This window comes from Vipera berus (genome assembly GCF_964194415.1).
Source record: "Vipera berus genome assembly, chromosome: 3".
Classification (NCBI taxonomy): Eukaryota; Metazoa; Chordata; class Lepidosauria; order Squamata; family Viperidae; genus Vipera; species Vipera berus.
Genome location: NC_138204.1, coordinates 51,643,051 through 51,668,621, shown reverse-complemented (window position 1 = coordinate 51,668,621; position 25,571 = coordinate 51,643,051). Strand labels below are relative to the sequence as shown.

Sequence of the window (25,571 nt, the reverse complement as noted above, 5' to 3'; positions counted from 1 at the left end):
GCCTGTTCTGTATTTTACAACTGAGACTGCACCCTGGTGTACAAAACCTAGACTGCACAACACATTCGACAAATATGTTCATATTTCTGTTGCCACTGAGGACCCCTTTTCTTCACAATTGTACAACTGTCCCTCTAAATTAAAACAAGATCTCAGTTTCAAATAAATGAACACAAATCTATTGCAAGGCACAGTAATAGATTAATTTCATTTTGAAATTGTTCTTGGTTCTTAAACAAAAGTCATATTTTTGCAATTATAAATGATGAATCACAGATTAAAATTAAAATTAAAGTAGGATGGAAACATTATTTTATAAGAAACCATAAAACGGCTTGTATTTTCAAAGGGAGCATGAAAATCTATTGCTTTATTAAGGTCAGAAAGTTACAAAACAGAGTATAGCAAATGATAAAAGTATGCCCATTTAATACATATTCACACATAGAGTAAGTACATCATGAGCATCATTTTTCCTTCCCCAAACGATTTCAGCAAAGAAATATGCTTTGTAAAATGTGCACTAATCGTTACTCATAACTTTTTTCTCATTTTTCCCCCTTTATATTGAGCCTGGCTTCACTAGGATCAGACTATAGTGATACCACTATTGTTAAAAACATCAAAATCTTCCAAATAGGCCTCACCAGGTGCTGCCCTTCTTCTTTAAGCCACAAGCATTCATTGATTTAAGTAAATATAGAGTTTCCTTCAGTTCAAACTCGACTCCAGCAATTTAACAAATGAGTCCAGGCCATTTTCTTGATTGTAGCAGTTTGTCATTGCCTTCTTCCACTAAGTCTTTTATTATTGTTGTTGTTTCTTAGTCTAGCCTGCAATTTTGGTATAATGTGGAGTCCAAGCAGTAATAAAGCTTGGTGTTGTTTAATTTACAAATCCATAGAAGGTCAGCTAGGAGCTACCCCTGTCATTGTTCATGTAGTGTAATTCTAATTTTTTGGGGGAAACCTTCAAATAGAAAACCAATTAAAGGGCTGGGGGGAAGACAGTCATAAAATGATGCTAATCAGAAAAGCAATGTGACAAATGGCAAATGAGTTAATTCTCAAGCCAAAGCCGCCACTCCTGGAAAAAAAAAGTAGTGCTAAAAGACACTGGCACTTGTGAAGTTTTGCAAGAGTTCCATTTGTTTTGAAAAGTTGGATTTATTTATTGATTGATAGTGTCAAGAAAGGCAGAGAAATCACTACAAGGCAATTATATGATAACATCTTTTTCTATTTACAGTACATCTGGAACAAGGCAGGTCACGTTACATGATACTTGACATACAACCTGCATTATATGGACTGATGTGGGCTATCATTCTAAAAGTTCACCAAGGAATTTCAGCATTTATTATTAAATTATTTGGACACGCACAGTATCTATCTTGCAAGCTTTTTTCTTGTTTATGGTGTAGCGTCCGCTGAAAGTGTTGGAATACCCATCCCAGAATTCCCAGACTTTATGTCTTACTTGTAATTTTGAGATCGGTATTCCAACCTATCTGGAAGACATCAGATTAAAGTCACTGTAGCATCATTTACTGATAGATAGAGATAATAAATACTGATAATAAAACATGCTAATGAGCTTGGAGGAGGAAAATCAGAGCAGAGGATTGGAGACGGTAGAAATTTCGGAATTCTGAAAACATGTCAGATAACAAGATACAAACCTGGACAGAACAAAATGACCCAATCAATTTCCTTTAACTTCCCCCCAGTTACTCCCTCCCAGTGCCAACTTGCTTATATTTTTCTTTGGCTAATAAATAAAGCATGCCACCATGTTATCTTCTGCAAAAAGCTTATAGATCACAAAATTATTCTTGTATTTTTTTAAAAAAAATGTTGGAAGTTTGTGCTTTCACTTGGAGTTTTCAGTATTCCTTTTTTTTAAAAAAAAAAAAGCAACCAGGATTTTCTAAAAATACAACAGCTTCTTGGAAAGGGTCAAGGAAGACCTCCTCAAGTAGCCACGGACACCATTTCAGAACATTAAAAGGAGAAGGGAATTAAAGGGACCAGGAAATAGCAGTTGGGCAAAGAGAAATTTTGCCACTCTGATCCTTGGAAAAAGGTGAAAGATAGATGGAATTAGCAAAGGGAAACAGTTTCATCAATTACTATTTTTAACTGTATTTCTCTCTAAAATTCAGCTTGCCATAATTTATTAGTTCATCAGATAAACATTGATATCTTAATTTTGAATAATTGATAATAAAATACACAGTACAGATAAATGGTCTGAAGACCATTGTGTAGATGGGTTCTTCAATCAACATAATAATACGTCCAGTAAGACTGAGACTGAAAAAAATAAATAGAGATTTACTGACCTGAAAAGGAAAGAGATTTGAACTAAGAAAATAATTAGCCAAAGAATAAAATAATTAGTGTACTTAGAGGTGTCAGAAAATAGACTAGGCAATCTGCAGTAATTATCATGTTGTTGAAATGAATTCAGATAGTCCAACTTTATTTCTGGTTTGAAACATTCAACAAGTTCAGTTTTACCAACGTAAATTCGGGCCATTTCCTAGGGTGCAAACCTGGCCAATTTGAGCCAGCAGTCAATCTCTAGTTTTCTGGAAAATTTCTATCTTTAGAAATTCACTAAAAAAGCCTGAGAGACAAAAGAATCATCTGCCATTTTCCTACATTGTTTTTCTGAATGTGAAGATTTAATTTAGCTCTTATAGCAAAAGATCAAATGTAGGTTTAACCTCCATGAACATATCTAAATGTTTTAAAAAGTAATGTAAGTTAGCATGCCATGTACACATTTCTCCTTGGGCTTGAAAGCGACGTCGACCCTGTCATAGGTTATATTTTGTAGGTGGAATTGGGATAAAGATCCCATTCACCTTTCTTTTATAGATGGAAGGAAGGACTTCTGGATTCTTCAGTGTCAGAATATCTGATCAGAGAATAATTTCCCTGACATAGCTGTAGATCAAAAAAGGTCTCTGTATGAATAGGAAGCATTAACTGTACCAGCATATAATATGTACATGAGCAGAATGGTCTATTAATAAAAATTTGCAAATGTAAATGACAAATCAACAATTACTATGACTTGAAGATTTCACTTAATATAGTTCCACTGTCAGGCTCACCAGTAAGCCAAGGAAATCTCAACTAGACAAAAATGTTATGATTTTCAACCACTGAAAAGTAATAACTGAAAAATATGAATGCATATAAAACACAGATTTGGTGCTTATTACAATGGCAGTCCAGTGTATGTAACAGCCTTACAAGGAGATTGAATTATTCCAGTTCATCACATGAATCTTCTTCTTCTCCTCCCCTGGCTGCCTGTTCAACGGCTTTCATCCAGCGCTGCTTCAGTTCTTCATTTTCAGCAACCAAGGTATAGGTCTGTTTGGATTGTACCAACTGGAAGATGTGACGGGGATTATTCTGATATGGCTCCTTGACATGGTAACCCAACAGGGGGATAGAGGCATAGGCTTTGACATCCTGGGTCAGGTGGAGGAAAGGGTCCAAATAAAGTTATTTTCAAATGTCCCATAACTTAATTTCACATCTCAACAAAGTGATCATCAAACTGGTATAATTCTGTACTACTAAAAGCCCAAACTAGTTTTGTCCATAGTTCTCCAGGGTTATTTTTGCCCTTTTGAACTTAGTTTTTTTTTGTTTTACCAAAAACAGCCTCAAGAGGCTGCTATTGCTTAAGCAGGGAAAAGTTAAGTAAAACTGTTGTATACTGCCTAGAGTAATTTTTTTGAGATGGGCAGTCATATAAATGTAATAAATAAAACAATTGCTTACTTCATTCCTGTGTATTCAATTTTTCTACTCAAGATCAGGAACTCCCAAAGCTAGAACTTGGATTTTTCAGTCCTCTCTGAAGTGTATTTGGCTAAGCAGAACTATATATTAAATTCCTTGGCAGAACAGAAATATAGAAAACCTTCTTGTTTGTGCTGGAACTGTGTGCATCCTGCCTGTCTTATATTCTGATTTCTACCTTGGTTTCTCATCAATTACTTCCTGGGTCATGTCAAACCTCAGCACATGGCTCAGCTTGGACTCTCTACTTCTTACTGCTTTTCTTCTCAGCGGAGTAAAGAAATTCAACCTTCCCTGCCTTGGTGACAACAAAACATGTGAAATTGTCAGGTTGGCGTGGGATGATTTCCTTCCAGAAGTGAAAAATCACTGGGAAGGATGAAGGCTTCTGTAAGAAGACTAGTTAAATAATATTTAAGTTTGTGGACACCTAGGCTCAGGTCTACCCTTAGCAATAGAAGCCCCTAGACTAGTGCCTTTAAACTAATCACCATCTTTCAGTTTCAACCTACTTCACGGGATTCCTGTTATGGGGAAAACAATGAAACAAATGATGTATACATCACCCTGAGCATATTGATCCATCTAATATATTTTCTGAGACGATGCTGATGGAAATGGTGGGAGAAAGGAAAAGCTGAAAAATATTCACAACCACATCTTACAGCTAGTTTGGAATGGAGAACTTCTCCTGTCACTAATTTCTATGTTCTTATAAACCCAAGCTTGATATTATGAAAGAATTAATTATTAAAGGGGAGGGTTCTAGAACAGGGCTTTTCAACCTTTTCACCCACTGTACCACTTTTAGGATATGGCAACATCCGAGTACCACCAGTCATCTAGCAAGGTGTCAAAAACTTGATGACACCCCCCCCCCAAAAAGGAAAAAAAAGTGATGAAGTACAGGTAGTCCTCGACTTACAACAGTTCGCTTAGTGACTGTTTGAAGTTACAATGGCACTGAAAAAAGTGCCCCCCAAGCCACAGCCGAGCAAGACACCTGTCTGCCTGCCTGGCGGTGCTCTTCCTCCTGTCCGAGATTTTCATTGTTGTGAGCATTTCTGTTGAGGACTGGCAGTGGGGTTGGGGTTGGGAGTGTTTGGTTTTTATTCCCGTCTGCTGGGTTGCAGCAGGTTTTGGTCACTTCACATGACCCTGGGACACTGTGACCGTCACAAATATGAATCAGTTGCCAAGCATCTGAATGTAAATCACAAGACCCTGGAAATGCTGCAACATTCCAGCTGATCAGCACTTTTTCTGGGCTCAGAAGTGCCAGGATCAGCGCCGAGCTCCAGCTGGAGCCTGGCACCGATCCTGGTGCTTCCACTGAGCCCTGACAGCCCCGAGGAAGCGCTGATCCTGGCGCTTTCACTGAACCCTGACAGCCCTGCAGCTTCAGCCATCTCTCGCTCAGGCTTGTGCAGTGCTGCCACTGGTTCAGTTCATTCCCCTCCCCTGCTACCACTTTTCCAGGATGGTTGCGTACCACCTGCCAGGTGCCAATATACCACAGGTGGTACCCGTACCACTGATTGAAAAGCCCTGTTTTAGAAGATGGGAAACAGTTCATTTGTAAGCCTTATTAATTTCGTTCATATTAAACTCTATGCAAACACATACCTGAGGTGCAGCATAAATATACAACACCAGTGGATCATCTTGTGGGATCACAAACCAGCCACGCATGCTCCCCTTTCCATTCTTATCCATCAGCTGCAGAAAACTGCACATCAGGCTCTGGCCTGATATCTCTGCTGATTCTTTCTGCCAATTAAACAAATGGTTAACATCATTATTAATAACTCCTACCCAAAAGGTTTCTTGTCCTCTGAACATGGAGATTTCATTCAGCTGAAACTATCATGGTCATGTGACATCATGCTTTATGACTGTGTCACTTAGCGGTAGAAATTCTGGTCCCAATTCCCATTGTTAACCAAGGACTACCTGTACATGTCAGAAAGTATGAGCTGATTTTGTTTAGGTTGTTGCTTAAGGAAGTTTGCATTCATAGGTTGTTGGTAGCTGCATATTAGTAGGTTCTAGTGATAATGGGAAAATGAATCTTCTAAAAACATATTTGAGAATAGATTAATCTTTCAATAGAAGTAATGGAAAGTGCATATGAAAAACAGGATATTGAAGCTACTTGGTACAAGGTAAAAAGAAATATTTTACTGGGTCCCAAGGAAATCTGTGGAATATGAATGATAATTATTAAAAAGGATGCTTGATGGCAGCGGAAAGTGAAAAAGGCCATGAATGAAGAAAAATGTATATAATAGAATTAGCGCTGCAAGAAATGAAGATAAAAGGTATTTGTATAATGTCTATATAGAGAAACAATATTTGCAAAGAATATAGTTATAGAGAGGACACAACCTTTAAAAGAGGCAAAGGCAATGCAGAGCAATTTTTGATGGAAATAAAAAAAATGTTCTGAAAGTCATAAAAAAAAGTTAAATAAGAAGTCTGTAGCAATTCACAATGATGAAGTGATTTTTGATGAAATGGAAGTGAGACAGTCCTGGAAAGAGTATTTTAACCATGTACTATATAAGGGAATGATAGAGGTATGTTGAAGAGTGAAATTGGAAAGAATGTTACTGTCCAAGAAAAAACAGATGAAAAAAGTCACAAATGCTGCAGTCGCTTTAACAAATTGTAAGGTTGTAAGTAAAGATGGTGCAAATAGAAAATTTATTTATTTAAAAATGTAAAAAATAAGATGGGATTTTTATGGCATGGCTGTGTGACTTGTTTAACATGTGAAAAGTTAGTATCTGTTTGTGATCATGGACTATATAATGGAATAATGCCATTATTGTTCCCCTATAAAAAGCGAAAAGTAGCAAGCGTGAATATAAAACCTATTCAGGTTTGTTTGTTAAATATGCCTGGGAAGACAGTTCTGATCAGAAGATTACAGTACAAGAGATGACAGTAAATAATATTTGGGAACTGGAGTGTGGCTTTACAGTATACCTAGCAAGAAATGTACCAAACCAAGATTCTTACTCTTCAGAAGTTCATTGAGAAATGTATGAATGTGAGAACAAAATTTGTTCTCTATTTGTAATATAGATAGAGCACATGATAAAGTTGCTTCAATATTTTGTGCAAATATCAAATTGAAGTTTGATTGACTGTAATTACAGTGTCATGTGATAGAAATAAAGAATGAGAATAAATGGAATGCATAACAAATGTTCAACATCGAACAGAGGGAAGGTAAGAATCTGTGATGTCCTTTTTGTTGCTTAATGTATTCACGGATACATTTTTGTAGGCACTCAATACCAAAACTGTTAGTTGACAACTCAAATGTCTGTAGCAAATATTAGATACAACAAGGAGTATGGATTTGAAAAGTAATCTATTGAAGCCTATAGTGATTGAGCTTGCCAAGGAAAATGGAGTGAACAATTGCCAACGATCTATAAATTGTGAAAAATAAAGCAATATATTTCTCTACCATGGTAGGGTGTTCACTGCAATGGAGAAATCTGAAGACATGCAAATGTTGATAAAAAGGTGATAGAAGTAGGAGTAGGAGTGGTAGGCTGAATACAGCAATGAGTGACAAGCATGAAAGAAATACCATACATACTTGTTGATAAGGCATGGATTTTAGATTCCAAAATACAGCCTAATATTGAGTTCAATTTATTTGCAGATCTGCAACTATACATGGCGATGCTTTTTAAAAGTATGTATACATATTCACTGGTAAGCCCATCCGCAAATAAATCTGACCCTCATTTCAAGTACCATGAAAAATGTGCCACCTGGAGGTAAGTCAGTGGTGAAAATTTAAAACAGAATCTGTTCTGGGGGAAAAATTATCGATACAAATATGAAAACAAAGAAGCCCTTCAGAATATAATGGGGGGAACCCCCAAAAAAACCTGAAGGTTGGCTGAGCTACAGACGAGCTTATCTGCAAGTAGATACAGTATATTGCAGTGGTTTGGTCATGAGTAAAGAAAAAATAATGAAAGAACCCTATAAAGAAGAGTGAAGGGCTCAAGAAAAGATGAGAGTCTGAGGAAGTCATGTTTGGCTTTGACGACAAAGAAGTGAGACGTTTAAAGAACCAAAGGCACTATAAATAATAAGCAATGGATAAATATGCAATTATAAACAATACATACAAATGGAGGTGGGGGGGAGGTATGTTCCTGATGGAAACCAAGATTATTGGCAAAGTTAGAAAAGTATGGAGACTTAGACTGAATGATCTTAGTGTAAAGTAGCTTTAGCTATGTTTCCTTCCCCCTACCCCTTGTATCTCAGGCTTTTAATTTCTTCGGCTCTTCTCTATTTCTCTCCTTTCTATGCTGCATAATGTTGCTTACCTGAAAAGAAAGAACATGATGGCTATGTATGCATGCTTCTGCATAGATAATGTTGATGGGGAACTGCTTGCTAGATAAGAGATTTGCTAGATAAGAAATAAGAGATTTAAGGTGCTGGTACTTACCTATAAAGCCCTACACGGCCTAGGCCCGGGATATTTGCAGGACCGTCTGCTGCCAGGAACGACTTCCCATCGCCCAGTGCGCTCACACAGAGAGGGCCTCCTCAGGGTGCCGTCAGCTAGACAATGTCGGCTGGCGACCCCCAAGGGGAGGGCCTTCTCTGTGGCAGCGCCAGCCCTGTGGAACCAACTCCCCCTTGAGCTCCGGATGGCCCCGGATCTCCGATCCTTTCGCCGCAGCCTTAAAACTTTCCTTTTTCATCAGGCTGACCTGGACTGACGACAGGGTTTTTTAAAATGTTTTTTTTAATTTTAATTGTTTAGTTTAACTTATTTATTGGGGCTGTTTATTTAATTTCTTTTAACTTTTGTATTGTTGTTTTTATTGTTGTTAGCCGCCCTGAGTCCTTCGGGAGATAGGGCGGCATATAAGTCCCAAAAATAAATAAATTAATTAAGTACTTTCACAGTGACAACAGTGAAATCATTGCAGTTAACAAAATTCCTACCCAGAAAGTCAAGTTATCAGCGGACCATGAAACAAGAAAGAGAAGAAGCAGACTTTCCAACTCTGCTGTTCCCTCACCTCCAGAATGCCTTTATGCTTCCCATGCTGCTTGACGGGCAGCAAATTCCCTGTTAGGCAGGCATAGCATTCCACACAGACACGTTTGAGTCCATTCTTGTCATATTGCAATTCAGCCTTGTATTCAGAACACCGGGCACACACCACCTGCCTCCAGGAGAAAAACCACAGGTTTGGAGAAGGTTGAATGTGGTGAGTTATTTAAAAAAAAAAAGTTCATTGTATCCAGTTCTTTGGAGACTGCTCGGACAAGACCCTGCAGTTTTCTTGGCAAGGTTTTTCAGGTTTGCCATTGCACTAGCCATAATCACCCTTGTTCTTAGTACTAGCTCTTCAGATCAACAAGGAGCTGTCAGTTATCTTGACTGTTCTGTGCCAAAAATAATTGGGGGGGGGAGAGAGAGAGAACAAATAAGCCCACTCACATAGCCACAAGCTCGGCAGTGATGCCTTCTTCGTGTGATAGCATTGAATGGCTCTCTGCATCGCATGCACATGGTGACCAGCTTGTCTCTTACCCACTGAGGAGCCCTTTTGCCCAGCTCTTGTGACTGGCCCTGCTGCAAGAAAAGAGACTCTGAATCAAGCAACCCTTTCCGTCAACCTCTGGCCCCACAGAGAGTGACAGCCTCAATTCAAATGTAGCTTGACTAGGATAAGTGTGAAACTGCTATCTACTTCTGACAGCTACAGCATAATGACAGAACTTTGTTAGATGCGTTTTGTGTACCTCTCCCCTTCTCCTTTGTTTTTAATCAGATACTTTTAAGGTCTTTGTACATTTACACAGTAATGATCTTTGGAAAATGAGCTCATGGTTTTAAAAAAGGAAATGAATATTGGTAGCTCTAAAGTGCAAATAGGGTAGCATCGCAATAGGTGTGTAACTGGAGATTTACACTGGAGTCTGGTGTCTCTGCTTCTTGCCCTTGGCTTGCAGCCTTGAAGGTTTCACTCCTTTTCTCTTTCTTGTTGATGGCAGACTGGAAGGTCTGGGAGGGAGGAAGAAAATATTTTGAAAAGAAGGATTTTAGTTTCAATTTACATGTGTGAATAGCAGCTCCTATCTGTTGAAAATCTAAGACTGAATATGGGGGGGGATTTTAAGAATAAAGGGGGAAGTTCTAAAAGCTTCCCCAGCCTAGGCTCAAATTCCTTATGGAGCTTTCTGTTTTCACCTCTATTACTCATTTTATATGTGAATGAAATTCATTTCCCTGCAAATGCATAGGGCTGCCCTATCACATAATGTGTTTGAGCCACTAAAGGTCTCTATGGGGGTTCCCAAAGGTCTTGATCTGGTTGTCTAAATTACAAATTATCAGCATCAGTACCTTCTATATTGAAGGATACTGCATTAATTGTGGGTCTCTTCTTAAGGCGTAGCTATGTGATAGCATCAAACTGACCTTATCTAATCTTGAAAAGCTAAATAGGGAAGGACATGGTTAGGATTTGGATGAGAGAACACTTAAGAAATATCAAAGTTGGGAAATTAAAGAGAGGTGGGGGAAATGATAAGTCACTTCTACATTGCTGTTCAGAAAACTACAACGATATGTCTATGAAGTCTGACTTAAAGGAGATTTTATATTTGCAATAGTGGTGAATATCTCAGGTGTAGCTCAGGTGTAGGATGAGGGTGAAGGTTTGTTCTCCAAGATTTTATATCTCAAGAGCAATCTAGCTTCCAAATTCTCCCCCCCCCTTCTGTCATTTCAGAGAACTAGGGAGGAAAAATTCTGAAAAAATATCCCCATCTCACTCATGCTTTCAATCCAGATTTCTCTTATGAGACTATTGATTAGGTTCTCATAACCCATTATACTTATAGAGAAGATTTGGTTTCCTGACTGGCCAGAATGCTCCCTAAGCTTTAAAAAAACAAATTGCAGCAATGGCTACCTTAATCCAGGCATTCATTTCCTCCTGGGACCTGCAGAGAAAGAGATGCCATTTATTGGAGAGGCAGAGTTTATGTTCTTTTGCTAGAATCAAAAAGGGCTACATTTCTGACTTAAATACCTAGCTTGCAGCTCTAGGGTGCGCTGCTTTCCTGACACAAGGAAAGCATGAGGAAACTGTACATCATTTAGTTCTCGAACCTAAAAGAAAAAAATAGAGAACTGAAATGAAAGTAAATACTAATTTACTTCATAGGGCTCATTCAGTCATACACAATTTAAGCTATGATAGTATGCAAGAAATGTATAGCATAGCTGAGTAATCCTAAGGAAAAGACTCCATTGCTTTAAGGAGTTGCAGAGAGGTGTTGACTAGCAATCCCTGCATTTTCTAAAGTATGACTTTTCAAACTATGTTCTCCATGACAACTTGATGAAGTTCCATGAGAAACTACGTTCACTCAAACACAAGCAATTTTCTGCCACTAGTTTTGCCTCTTGAGCAGGGGCTCTGGGAAGTACTTTTAAACTAAAAGATTCTGTAGTATAAAAACTTAAAATACCCCTGCTTCTTTAAAGCAGAGTTATCTTCAAAATCTGCAAAGCCCTACCAGCTTACTTGTTTTGGAGTTTCTCTCTCTCTCTCTCTCTCTCTCTCTCTCTCTCTCTCTCTCTCTCTCTCTCTCTCTCTCTCTCTCTCCTCTCTTTTGAATTCTTGAATTTTCTGCCCTAGTTGCAACTCTACCCAACCTTACCCAAAGGAAACTTCCATAAAAGCCATCACAGCTTTTTTCCAAATTGAGTTGAACAAATAAATGAATAGACAATGAAATTTTCTGACCTTCATGCCATTGACATCAATCCGGTGGCGCACTTGAAATTCGGCACCCACTTGAATGACTTTTGGTACACAGTACAATAGCAGGTTATTAAACTAAAAGTTGCAAAAACAAAACAAACCCACAAATACACACTGGGCATGAAGAAAGTTGGACAAAAGCAGAAGGAATTGCTATTAATAAAAGACTGAATAAAAACATAATCCCTTTCTTTCTATAGACCTTGTGTCATCAATGTTAAGAAAGGTCAGGAAACAGACGTCACAAGGACTACAGAAACTCTATTATTTAATAGCAACAACTTGAAAGCCTGATAGAGTTTCTCTCTGCACTCTCTTATAAACAAGAAAATCAAAGTGAGACAATCTTGAATTACTTTCTTACCCTTTCCAGTAAGTTAAGCTAAGCTGATATTTACATAACAATCATAATCATAACAAATTTGCAATCATTTTTCAGATTATGTCTATACACGACCTCAAGAAAATATTTATCACCAATGATCCTAGTCAGTGCATTCCTTTACAAGGTAGTCCTTGACAGATGATCACAGTTGAGCCTGGAATTATGATTGTAAATCATTGCAGTCATTATCAAAAACAACTTGATACAATCTTCCTGCTCCATCACTTTACACCTAATAAATAAGCCGGCTAGAGTAGCCCCACGGCAAGATAGACGGTGAATAGATTTAAGAAATAAATAAATAAAATAAAAATATCTCACCAGGAACAGATATCTCTCTGAGGTACTGTTGAACCGGAAAGAGATTTTCTGAATGGGTCCTTCTTTAATAAATTCATTAGAAGGATCAACAATGTCATCATCAAGGCCTAGCCTGTGATATACTTCCCATAGGTTCTGGAGTCTTTCCTGCAGTAGCAAGGGAATAAAGATTCACAAAATGTGAAACAGAAACTCAGCTATTGAGATACCTGCCTATAGTGAAGGAGAATGAGATGATTAAGCAGCTGGACACTCACCATTTCAGCGATGGCAACATTAGAATGTTTGGCTGCTGTGAAAATCATTTCCAAAGCTTCTGCAAGAAATAATAGTATTCTTACAATTCTTTTATACAGTTAGTTCATGCCCAATACTATACTAGCAATTGTGGCACTGAGCAACAGAGGAATAGTTTGGACAAACTATGGCATATTAGAAAGAGCACCAGTACCATGAACATCTAAAATCATTCAGTAAGGAGACCAGAAGGCATCATTTCAAAGACAAGATTGATCACTTTTCTCTCACTTTTTTTCTCCCATTCTAAAAGAAGGGACCAAAGCAAAACTCTTACTCTGTGCATCTTCCTTGTCTGGTGATTCCAAAGGTAGTTTTTGAATATAATCCTTCAGGAGGAGTTCATATCTGGGAATTCTCTGTATTGGTTCCAGCATGTGATGCTGCAAGGTTAAATTAGCTGATACTTCCTGTTTCTGTGCAGGATCATAACAATAAGAGAAAAAGAAAGCAAAACAAGGGCAATGAAGGATTCATTAGTATCCATGCATATACATATACATACACAACCTTTCTAACTTGACTACAGAGACTCTGTTTCTACTCTAAAGCCTTGCTCCCTTTGATGAAAAGGAAAACAGCTCCTGAATAAGCTTCACTTCATCCTCACCTTTGCCTATCAGAAAGTCAACAGTCAAACAGTACCAATCTAGGCGGGAGCCACCACCTCAAGGAACTCTTCATGCCTATGAGGAGGCTCATTCTCAAAAGTGATCCTATGTATAGTTCCTATAGCCCTGGCCTATCTCCCATATATTTTGATTGTAGGTGATTGTTAGAAAAGAAAATAATAATATCTCTTCTTCTAGAGCATCATGACCAAGGCAGGCAACTGATATTTTTTTCCTTAAGAACCCAGCCAGAAAAGGAAGGCACACAATTGTGGAAGGAAGGCTTAGTCATTCCTCCCTGCAAACAATAATTCTCCCACAAACACATGCAACAATTATTATTATTTTTTTAAAAAAGCAATGAATTGGTGCCAAGGAAAAGATAATTTGAATTATTGTGAATTGTTTTGAACTGTAATTGATATAAAGGGACTCTCTGGGAGAATCCTATTGAGTAGGAAAGGGTTAACATCCTACATGCACACAGAGAATAGATTTAGAAAACTACTGTTAATATTAACAGAAGTTTCCTTCCTAAGCCTAGTTTCATGGAGAAAAGAAGAAAAAAACTATTTATTATCTTTCTGAAAGATTAAATATCTAGAGAGAAGCCCCCTTTCCAATTATCTTAGCTCTTGAACATGCAGGGTAGGAATACATAAAAATATACAAAAATGAAGTATATATATATATATATATATATATATATATATATATATATATATATATATATATATATATATATATATATATATATATATAGAGAGAGAGAGAGAGAGAGAGAGAGAGAGAGAGAGAGAGAGAGAGAGAGAGAGAAAGGGACTACAAGAGATTCTAAGCTTACCTATTTAAGTCTTCTACGGTTGAGAAAAATCATAAGTCCCTAATATTCAAAGCAGTAAACCCAGAAATTTCAGATAAGATATATGCATACTAGATTATATTCCTAAACAAATCTATAGCTAATCAAATTAAAACCAATCTGAATAAAAACAAATTGTACAATGAGCTCTGAAACCATTTCACCTGAATGTTTGAGATGAGTTCCTGGAATGGCAAGGCTTTTTCCGACCACACAGTGATCAGATGCATTGCCTTATCAAAGTTCTTCACATATTCACTATACATCTTCAGGAAAGGAGCCACTTTCTGGATGATATCCCCAATTCTGGGATTGAAATCCCTGTAGCAAGAATTGCAAAAAAGGCTAAAATAGACTAGGAATCCTGGAGAAATATCCAGCTGCAACTATCACTGGCATTATGACTCACAACCTGGACATAACCCATCTTTTTTATTATTTAAAATTTCCATTATTATTTTTTAACAGAGTTCAATAATAATTATTCAGCAAAAACATTTTGTCTGAGTATCTTATTCACTAATAGAAATTAAATTCCTAATCCCTAAATCTTTTCTCTAAACATTGATAAAATAGGTCCCAAGTTTGAAAATATTCTGTTTCTTCTTTGTCTTTCAACCTTAAAGTAAGTCTGTCCATTTCTGCACAATCTAATATTTTTTTAATTATTTCTTCTTCTGGTGGTATTTCTTCATTCTTCCAATATTGTGCAAATATAATTCTTGCTGCTGTTATCACATGCAGAATCAAATATATACTTTGCTTATCAAGTTTTTCTGGCATTATACCTAGTAAAAAAAATTCAGGTTTATAGTCTACTTGTTTCTCTAACATTTTTCTAACCAAGTGTGTATTATTGTCCAATATCTCCTTGCTTTAACACATGCCCACCACATATGATAATTTCTCTGACATGTTTGTAAACATTTTTGCTAATCTTATTGGTGGCAAATACCATCTATAAAACATTTTATATAAGTTTTCTTTGTATGAAGCTGACATTGTCAATTTATAGTTTCTTTCCCACAAACTTTGCCACTTTTCTAAGTCTATATTATATTCAAAATTCTTTGCCCATACTATCATTGTCTCTTTTATTTGTTCATCTTCCATTTTGAAATTTAATAAGAAGTTGTACATTTTTAATTAACTTTTCATCAGAAGTTAATAATGTCTGATCAAACATACTCTGTTTTTAGTAAAATCCATACTATTTAATATCTTTATCATATCTGATTTGCATTTGTAAATGTGACCACTATGTTAAATCGATGCCCTGATTTTCCATCTCTTGCCTGGATTTTAGGTTCCCCTCAGAATTTAGAATATTTTTGTATGTCCATATTGTATGTAGAACAAATTTTATCTGACAAGATAGAGATGATATCAAAAGTGTATTTACAGCTGATAGGCCAAAAGAAGGACTTAGAAAAGAATGTTTCACTGGATCTACAAAGGAAACTTGCTGAAGTTTTAAAATTTAAAAGGGAAATATAAAAGACAAACCAAGAAAATGACCTGGATATTTTTTTTCCCATTGGATTTACAAAAGAAGCTTTTTAAAGACTTGAAGAATTCTGTGCAATGGGATAAAGAAGAAATTAAGAGAAAATCAAATGCTACAACAATATTTGAATGAAATAAATAATACTGATAAAAGAAAAAGGAAGGAATATAAAGTTGGTTTATTTGCTCAAGGTTAAAACAAGATATATTGTTACTTCTGACAAGCCTTTCTGCTGATACCAGCACTGAAAAGATGATGTTTTATGGATTTGGTTTAGATGAGAGATAAGATATGGAATGGAGACATAATTGTTTGTAACCTTAGAGGGGATCAAGAGTCACTAAATTTGTTTGTGCTTGTTGTGATGCAGATTGAAAGTGTGAGTAGCTTGGTGACCTAGTGGTGAAGATGTTCACCTCCCACTTGGAAGGTTGAGAGTTCAATTTTAAGTAGCGGCAGATGTTTCTCTTCTAGGGTGCAAAGAAAAAAATATCTGCTGCAAACTTCACATGGGTATCAAGAAGGGTATCCAGCCAATTGTCCCAACTCTACCTCAAATTAAGAAATTATAGGGTTGTAAAAAAGGGAGAGTAAAGATGGTTAGAAGCCACATTTGATATATTTGTCTTCTCTTTATTAAATTCTTTTCTATTTCTTTTCCTTCTTTTTTCTTGCACTTTTTACTCCTTCTTCCTGTTCTCTCTTCTTTAAGTTTAATTTGTATTAGATTTAACTATTATAACTGAAATTCTTAATAAAATTATATATACATATAAAAATAAACTCAGTTAGAAGGTTGCGTTATGTACCATAACACAACCTTCTCCATACATAACATGTTTTTCAAGATTGGACAAAGTTTTCAGATAAAACTCTCAGTGACTCAAGCTTAAACTACTTGAATAGTCTAGCTTTAAATTTATATTTTCCAGGAAAGTAGTGGGCAAAAAAACCCCCAAGCAGGCTGATTTCATAACTTACCAGCCTTCCATACGCTTTTTCAGCTCTGGCAAGAAAAACTGGGAATGGAACTGGTAAATGGAGGAGATATTAGAGAAGATCATTTTTACTACATCTTCCGGAAATGCCTTTGTAGTTCTGGCTTCTTTCATTAGCTCTGAGAAAAAAATCTGTAAAAAACATTCCCAGTCAACAAAGAAACAGTTTTAATTGTGATGCTTTGCCCTACTTTTCAACCCAAAAGTCTCCTGCAGAAACTTCTGTAATAGAATCAACGAGGTCTCTCCCTGCAAACCTATATGTTAAAAGCACAATATAAAAGGAAAAAAAGAGATAACCCTGCTTAATGTTTTCTAAACTTATGGTAATTAAAGTACTAATTGTTATCATTATAATATAGTATTATAGTAATTATAATTACTGTAATAGTAATTAAAGGTCATCTGGAACAGAAACAGATAGGCTTTTTATTTTTCATATAATTTTCCAAATCAATGTAGTTCCATTAGGAGAATAGTTAGGAGTTATTTTGACAGTGGAATATCAGAAAGGGCTCTGTTTTTACTATGTGACAAGTTTTTGGATTTTTGAAGTATTAAAAACTGGTTGCTTGCTACAGATATCCGGGATTTGTTGAATTAAAAAAAAATGATTTGCACAGGATGAAAATATACAGAAGGTAATTTTATTATATCATCATGCATTGTTATTAAGTAAAATAATAATCAGATAAGTAGTTTATTTTCAGCTTTCTGACAGTGGACATCAGAAAGCTGAAATGCTGCGGCCAACCAACCTGGTCTAGAAGATGAAGGCGAACCACATAGGCCTGTTCGGTTTCCAGCAGCTCCAAAGCTATTTTTTTCTCCTCTGCTTCCTACGAATACAGAGTAAGCAGAAACAGGTTTGGAAACCTATGATTCATAATCATTTCAAACATTTTGATTCAGAGAGAGAGATATCTTTAGCCATGGGTGTTATGTATGCAGGCACCTGCATAGCAACAGCCACCAGGGGGCGTTGGCCTGAACGGTTTTGGCGGGAAACCTAGTTTCGGCGGGAAACCTAGGGCCAACCCCATTGGCTGTCCGCGTACCTGGCTAGGTATTTAAGGAGGCCAGGTAACCTTCATTCCCCAGTACGCTACCCCCTTCCAATAAAGAGCTGAACACGTACTCCGGCTGGCGTCTCTTCCTTGCGTCAGACCCACTACACAACGATACAGTATGCAGCTTTTGTAGCTTTTGAGACTGCATCACCAACATAGTAATTCAGTAGTCATGAAATATCTGAAATTTCTAGTGAACTTCAACGAGCCTTCTATAAATTGTTGTAAAATAGGACACCTATATAACTTACAGTGGAATATCATTTTTTCTCAAATATTACAGTATTACCAATACAAATATGAAACAGCTCAATAATTTGATTTTAGTCAAAATTATCCTGGTGTCTAATGTCAAAATATTCTTGATTGTTCCACAGCCTTTCTACACAGCTTCCAAAGAGTATTTATGGACTATCCATAAATTGCGGATCACAATATGAGAATCTGTACACAATATCAATAGTGCCTTGGTATAACCTATTACCTGATTCTTGCTGCTTCCAGACTGCATGATAAAGTTTGGCTGAGAATCTGAGGCTTGTTTTGCCCTCCAGTTGTGGACAGTGATCTTTTCTCGAAGAGAGCTGAGACATTTGACAGGCAGCATTTTAGGAGCTTGTTGTTGCTGCTCTAGAGACTCTGTGTCACAGTGCACCTGGCCAGGCTGTATAACTGAAGCTTTCTTAATGTCTCTCATGGCTCTTTCACCTGTCACCGATGGCAGCATGGAAGATACCATAGGACTTGGAGTTATTAGTAACCTAGATTGGGGAAGGATGTGCTCTTTCTCAGGACTGCAACAGGGCCTGTTCACAGAAAAACAAAGTTTTTAGAAATTTGTCCTGTTTCATTTACTTCTTCAAAATAAAGTAAAGGGATGCCCACAACAAAAACAAAACATGTATGCCTTTATATAAGTTAATATGCATATTCAGTGTAATAGTATTCATTTAAAGGCAGAATTAAATACTTTGTTAGAATTTAAACATCAAGGAAATGTTATAGAGGCCAACAGGATAGGTAGGGTTACTACTGCTAAACAGAAGTTCCCTGAGGATGGGCTCCAGCATGAGTCAAAAAGTTCAGAAGGCAAAACCTCTGAGGTCCCGGTGAACAACCCAGATTGGATCCTGCAACATTATCCTAAGAGACACATATATTCGCCTTCATTCATGAGGGTTACTACTTTTGAACAAGCAACTAGAGTTATGATTTGTCGTGATATGCAGGAATGAGATGCAGGAATGCCACTAAGGTAGGAAAATTTCACCCACTGACTGTTGGATATCAAAAGGGAACAAAGCAGAAAAGGCTATTGTTTCTTCTTTGTTGATAATCCTGGATAATGCAACTTTGCAAAGAGTGTCTGGTCTATTTGTGAATTAGATCTTTGGCTGCAGAAGTAATCCAATCCTTTTCATAGTGATCCAAGAAGAAGCCCATTCAGTTTGTTTTGGGTTCTAGAATTCAGAAAAACACCTCCAATCTCCAGTTGCCACAGAAAAGCCATAAATGTCTGTTGTTTCTTTAATCATACAAAAGAAGTTTGCAGAAACCCTTGAACATTATAAGTAAATTGACCTTCCTCAATCTCTTCAATAATCTTGCCTAACACATTATAACACAGACCTATCATGAGAGCCATAATGGGAGGGGAAATATGTAGACATGCTTACAGTAAATCTGGCTATATCTAGAATTTTGTTCAGGAGTTCAAAATTTAATAGATAGCACCACTGCATTCCTTTTTCCCCCCACAACAATTTTGTGAAGAAGGATAGGCTGACAGAGGGTGACTGGCCCAAAGTCACTCAGCAAACTCCAATTAATTAATTGGTTGCTTGTGTTTTAAGGCAAAATATGTAGGGCATGATACAGAAATTTGTCATTACAGATATGTGCTGGTAGGATTCTATGCTGAAAGATAGGATATAAATAATTGTAATAATGTCCACATGCATTGTAGCAGGTATTATTTAAATGAAGGTAGCATGTAGAACACCATTTAATATCACTTTTGATGCCTGTAATTTCATAAATATCTGTATTTGAAATTATGTCATTTTTGCAGTTAATAACATTCCAGGAAATATTTACATTAGTTTAAAGCACGAGTCTATATTATCTATACAAAGCTAAGTCTCATCAAATTTAGTGAGGCATTATCCAGTTTAGAACTAAGTTCTACCTGATGCCATGTATTGTGACTTACTTTCTGAATAAATGAAAGAATGTAGCTAAATACCATAAGAAAGGAATCTAACAAATTCCCAATGCAACCTTACAATATGAAAGATATGGGGTGTAAGATATGGGGTGTAAGATCCTCAGTAATACACTCTCCTTTCTAAGTAGTCATCAGCAGTGCTTTTTTTGTGAAAGAAAAAGGTGCCAGAACTCACACATGTCATACAACCCGCCTTGCCTACCCTACAAGATTCCATCCAAAAAAGGTGCCGGAACTCCGTTCTGAGCGTTCTATGAGAAAAAAAGCCCTGGTCATCAGATTTTCTGTTTATGTCTCTTATAGATCAGAGGTCCCCAACCTTTTGGGCACCAGGGACCGGTTCTGTGGAGAAAGATTTTTCCGCAGATCAGAGGGAGCATGGTTTCATGTGCTGCCTGCATCCCATGGATGGGGCTTTGCTTGTTTGCGTGGCCCAGTTGCTGGCATGCCACGGACTGGGGGTTGGGGATCCCTGTTATAGATAATACCAGCCTATGCAAAAATAAAGCTGCATTTCTTTTTACAGACTGAGTCAAGGACTACATCCTCTTTTCTGTTTCACAGTCTTCATAATGTACTTAAGCTTCCTCAACTTTTCCCAAGGTCAGTAATTATTTCCTTTTACCAAAGAAAGTTTCACTTTAAAGAGCAAACTGTAGTTCACAATCAACAAGAGAAATGTACTCAGAGGGTTCCAGATCAGCCAAACCAGATACATAAAAATGGAGATTCCTGAGTCATATAATAAAATTTCAGCAATGCATTTGACCTGGATACCAGATCTAGTTTACAAAGCTCCAGGCAACCATTGGATGGTAGAAAAGGAATTAACTTTGCTATCCTATTCTTCCTGCACAGCATTACAGTTGTTGGTCTTGGACCTCTTTCTCTCTCCTGAATATTCAAAGGATCTGAGCAAAGTATTTGAATAAAAAGACTGAAAATCCAGCTAATTCCATGGCAAATTCTAGTTAGTTGAGAAATAAAAGTATCTCAGCATCAAGTATGAGAAAAAGAATTTCCAAATATAATGTTCTATTATAAGGCAACAGAAAATTTAGGACAGATTTGAAAACCACACCATAAAAAATAAAATACATTGAATATACCTTTTTCATAGCAGGGAAGCCCAATTCAAAAGCAAATAAGGTTGAATGTAACCTAATTATTAAACAACATTCATATCAAACCTTTATTATGGTCATATACCTGAGTTATTAAATAACTTTTATGCAGGTCTACACTCCATGGTTTGGGGTTTTAAGGCACCGAGGAAAAAATAATCCTTAACACTTTTCCAAACAGGAAAGCTACATTTGTGTAGCCACAATTCTCTGACTTTATGGATATTTCAAAGCATTTTCTTCTCCGTGGTAATATAATAAATCCTATATTTCAGTTTTCCACTATTTGAGCTCATTCTTATATATCTGGCCTTCAACCATGACATTACAACAGCTCCCCAAATCCCTTGTACCTGAAGTTCTCAAATACATGCACCAGGCTGACGACTGAGGTTTCTGGAAGCTTCTGTTTTTCCTCCATCATCCTTATTCTTCTTTATGGTCTTTTGGAACTTTTTTGAGAAATAGCTCCATTAAAAAAACTGATAGGACTATATAACCAAGTGAACAATCTACAAATTGTCTCTTTCTCTGTGAGACAAGAAAAGCTTCTCGTAAATTACATCCTATAAATAGAAAACGTATGAGGAAGTACTGAGGGCAGAACTGTAAGTGAAAGGACCAAAATGCAGTTTCACAAATGATATTTTGTATTAATTATAATTCACTTAACTTTTCTGTTCATTTATCATTGGCTCTATCTTGATTCATGGATACGGTTCTTTTATATTATTAAGCTTTCATTTATTTATTTGTCAAATTTATATAAAACCCAATGCCACCAGAAGAGCTTGCCTGGGGCAAACCATGTTGCAGAATTAATTATACATGCCTACATATTAAATAGGTTTTTACAGGGTTTTTCAGTTTACCTTTTAAATCCAGACATTGATTTGATACATGAAAATTTAAATCTTCTAGACACAGGGGTGCATCATATGACTATTTCAGGGTTTATACACTGTTTACATGACACCCTGAATAGACAGACAATTCATTAATTATTGAATTGTCTACTAATAGAACTGTGTGAGTACTTTTGAAACAACAGATTTTCTTTTTAGAGTGAAGCTAGTCATAAGGAACACTAAAAAAATAACCTGGAGTTTAAATTAGTGGCATGACATAGGAACATAGTATATATAAGGTATACAAAGAAGCGCCAATGCATTCTAATTGAAGTTGTGTTGTAAGATGAAAATATGGGGACAGAATTAAATCTTAACAATCTGAGAAGTAAAATTGTAACCATTTTCCTGTAGGAAGCTAAGAACTGTTTACAAAAAAAATTGCATGCTTATTCCCATTTTGCAGATTGGAATGACAGGCTGACAGTTACAGAACTATCATGGAACAGCAATAGTATGTAATGTAAGCCAAAACTGAAATAAGGTGAGGAAATATGGTTTGGATGGCTAATAGTTTCTATTACTATTATGTATTGCTATTTATCAAATTTATATAACAACTCACCTCACTGATGTGATTCATGACAGTGTACAATAAAACAATTAATTAAAACAAATATTAAGTAACCATTAAAAACAATAACATTAAAAAACCACAGGAGATTGCCGCAAAATGTCACATACAATATAACCCTCTTACAGGATCCCCATTACCCTGGAATACCAAATATGTTGGGAGAAAAAAAAACCATGTTTTAAGAAGTTTTTGGACGTTCAAGAGGGTTGGGGCTGATCTCATTTCAGGGAAAATAATGTTTCAAAGGGCAGGTGTCACAACAGAAAAGACTCGTCTCCTGGTCCCATCAGATGGGACCTGTAACATCCCCTTCTGCCAGACCTACAGATAGATAATCAGGGAGAGGTGGTTCCTCAAATAACCCTGTCCTATATCATGGGATCTTAAATTCAAAAGCAGCACTTTTAAATGAACATACATAGCACAACTGGTAACTAATGTAGCTTGCAGAGTGGAGGTCTAATGTGTGTTCTAGGGGCACACATGACTGCCCAGGCTGTTGGATTTTGCACCATTTGAAGCTTCTGGATACTTTTCAAGAGCAGCCCCGTATACAGCGCACTACAGTAGTCTATTCAGGAGGTGACCTGAGCATATGCAACTGTAAGTAAAGCCTCCCATTTCAGGAATGAGTGCACCTGGAGCACAAATTTGTGCAAAGGTCCTCTTAGTATCAACCTTTACCTTCTCCTCAAGCAGGAGTTGCGAGTTCAAAAAGTCCTCCAGATTGCTAGCAGTTCTGTCTAATACTAAAGTTGATAAAGTCCCTGATCTGAAAGGCCTTGAAACCCAAAGCCACTCAGTCTTGCCAGGATTCAGTTGAGACTTATTGCTCCCCATCCAGACTCCCACAGACTCCAGGAATCAAGATAGAGTTTCAAAAGCATCATTTAGCTCAATGGCTATAGAGATTTATGATTATTATCTGCATACTGATGATAGCTCACCCCATAGTGATGGAAGATCTCACCCAGTAGCTTCATGTTCACAGATGTTAACCTGGAGTGAAGAGAGTATCAAACCCTATGGACCCCACAAAGGAGGGACTGAGGGTGGACTGCTCACTCCCAATCAACACTGACTACGTAGTATCAATCCCATAGAAAGGAAAAGGATCAGTACAGTATTTATTTATTTATTTAATAATATTTCTATACCGCCCTTCTCCCGAAGGACTCAGGGCGGTGAACAGGGCAAGAATAAAATACAGAATTACAAAAATCAAAAAAGAATTAAATACATGCCCACTAAAAACAATCAATACATATTAAAACCCCAGTAAAATGACAATAAAAAACCCCACCAATCCCCCATCAGGCCAGGCCGGCTTGTTCGAACAAGTATGTTTTTAGCTCGCGGCGAAAGGAGCGAAGATCGGGCGCCATCCGGAGCTCAACCGGTAACTGATTCCATAGCTCCGGGGCGCCCACAGAGAAGGATCTCCCCCTGGGGGCCACCAATCGACATTCTCTGATCGGTGGCACCCTGAGGAGGCCCTCTCTGTGGGAACGCACAGGGCGAAGGGAGGTTGATGCCGGCAGCAGGTGTTCCCTAAGGTACTCCGGACCCCTGCCATGTAGGGCTTTAAACACCATTACTAGTAGAGGGCCTCCCACTCAGACTCTATGCAGCCAATCTAGATGGATCCTACTATATTAATGGTATCAAAAACTGCCAAAAGTTCAAGAAGAGCCAGGATGGATGCATTACCCCCACTTTGCTTCATCCAAAAGCATGATCAATGCCATATCTGTCCCATGCCCATGCCTGAATTCTGATAAACGAGATTCAAATTATCCGCTTCATCCAGAATCCACTGAAGCCACCTCATGACCACCTTCTTCACAAGGAAGAAGGATACTGGATGAAAATGGTCCACTATGGTGTGATCTAGCAATTGCTTCTTGTCATTATTACTACACTGTTACTATGCTAGCTAATCACAGCCCTCTCATGATTTTCAGCACAGATAAATAATTATCTGTGTGCTGGACTACACTTTAAGAAACACTAAAGAGGGTGCTTGAGAGAGGGAAAAATGGTCCTTGCTAGTCTTTTCCTTCCCCTCTTTAGTCACGATGTCACAAAGTCACAACCTACGAGTCCTCAGCGACGCTACACAGAGGAAGGTAGACAAAGAGCGGGTTCAAATTTAGCTGAGTTATTCGAAGGACCACCAGGCGGCTAAAGTGTCAGTGATTTTCAGGCGGCGCAACAGGAGCTCTGCTTCAGTTCAAGTGTTCAGAGCCAATGAAAACACTCTTAAGGCAAAACGCACTCAACATCCGGCTGATCGCTTCGAACATTAACATTAACATTAACCAGGCAAAAGAATTGCCTATGGAGATCCTCAGTCATCCAGGTCATAGTTATCCCAAAGGTGCTTTTTCACGAGGCAACTGGACTTTCTTGTTTTTTTTCTTTGAAGACGTTTCGCTTCTCATCCAAGAAGCTTCTGAGCTGAGGAAGCTTCTTGGGCGAGAAGCGAAACGTCTTCAAAAAAAAAAAACAACAACCAAGAAAGTCCAGTTGCCTCGTGAAAAAGCACCTTAGGTAAAAAAAAAAAATTGGTGTCCCGTCGGCTTCTTATAACGGACGTGTGTGTTTTACGTCTCCACTCCAGTGGAAGCGGGCTCCCACGAGCCAGTCCCGATCGCGAGGAGCTTCCGAGGTCAGCCAGTTGCGGGGCTTGTGCGAACGAGGGACGAGGTTAAGTTGCCAGACTTGATTTTGTCCCAAGCGCAGGGGAACTTTGCAGGGGGAACTTGGGGTGCCAGGCAAATCGTTTTACAGCACGTTGCTCTGTAGTTTCAGTCTGCAAAGGACGAGGTGGAAAAAAAATCACTTTCATTCAAAAAAATAAGTGCTCGCCGGAATACTAAGGCCAAATGCAAGTCAAATACATTAGAACAGGGGTCTTCAAACTTGGCCCTTTTATGACTTGTGGACTTCAACTCCCAGAATTCCTCAGCCAGCCATGCTGGCTGAGGAATTCTGGGAGTTGAAGTCCACAAGTCATAAA

The 25,571-nt window shown here is 37.6% G+C and overlaps 1 protein-coding gene across 1 annotated transcript; it reads right to left on the bottom strand.

Moving 5' to 3' along the window:
- Positions 1–351: 351 nt before the first annotated feature.
- Positions 352–21,488, bottom strand: FGD2 (FYVE, RhoGEF and PH domain containing 2; the record flags this gene model as incomplete). The annotated part of the gene is made up of 16 exons (XM_081324323.1): positions 352–3,491; positions 5,454–5,597; positions 8,900–9,046; positions 9,325–9,459; positions 9,799–9,891; positions 10,805–10,835; positions 10,925–11,004; positions 11,645–11,737; positions 12,369–12,515; positions 12,626–12,684; positions 12,943–13,081; positions 14,303–14,459; positions 16,627–16,775; positions 17,402–17,482; positions 18,198–18,519; positions 21,418–21,488. 16 exons carry the CDS (start codon positions 21,486–21,488, stop codon positions 3,279–3,281), a joined length of 2,061 nt encoding a protein of 686 aa, XP_081180449.1. The 3' UTR covers positions 352–3,278.
- Between the last annotated feature and the right edge of the window lie 4,083 nt (positions 21,489–25,571).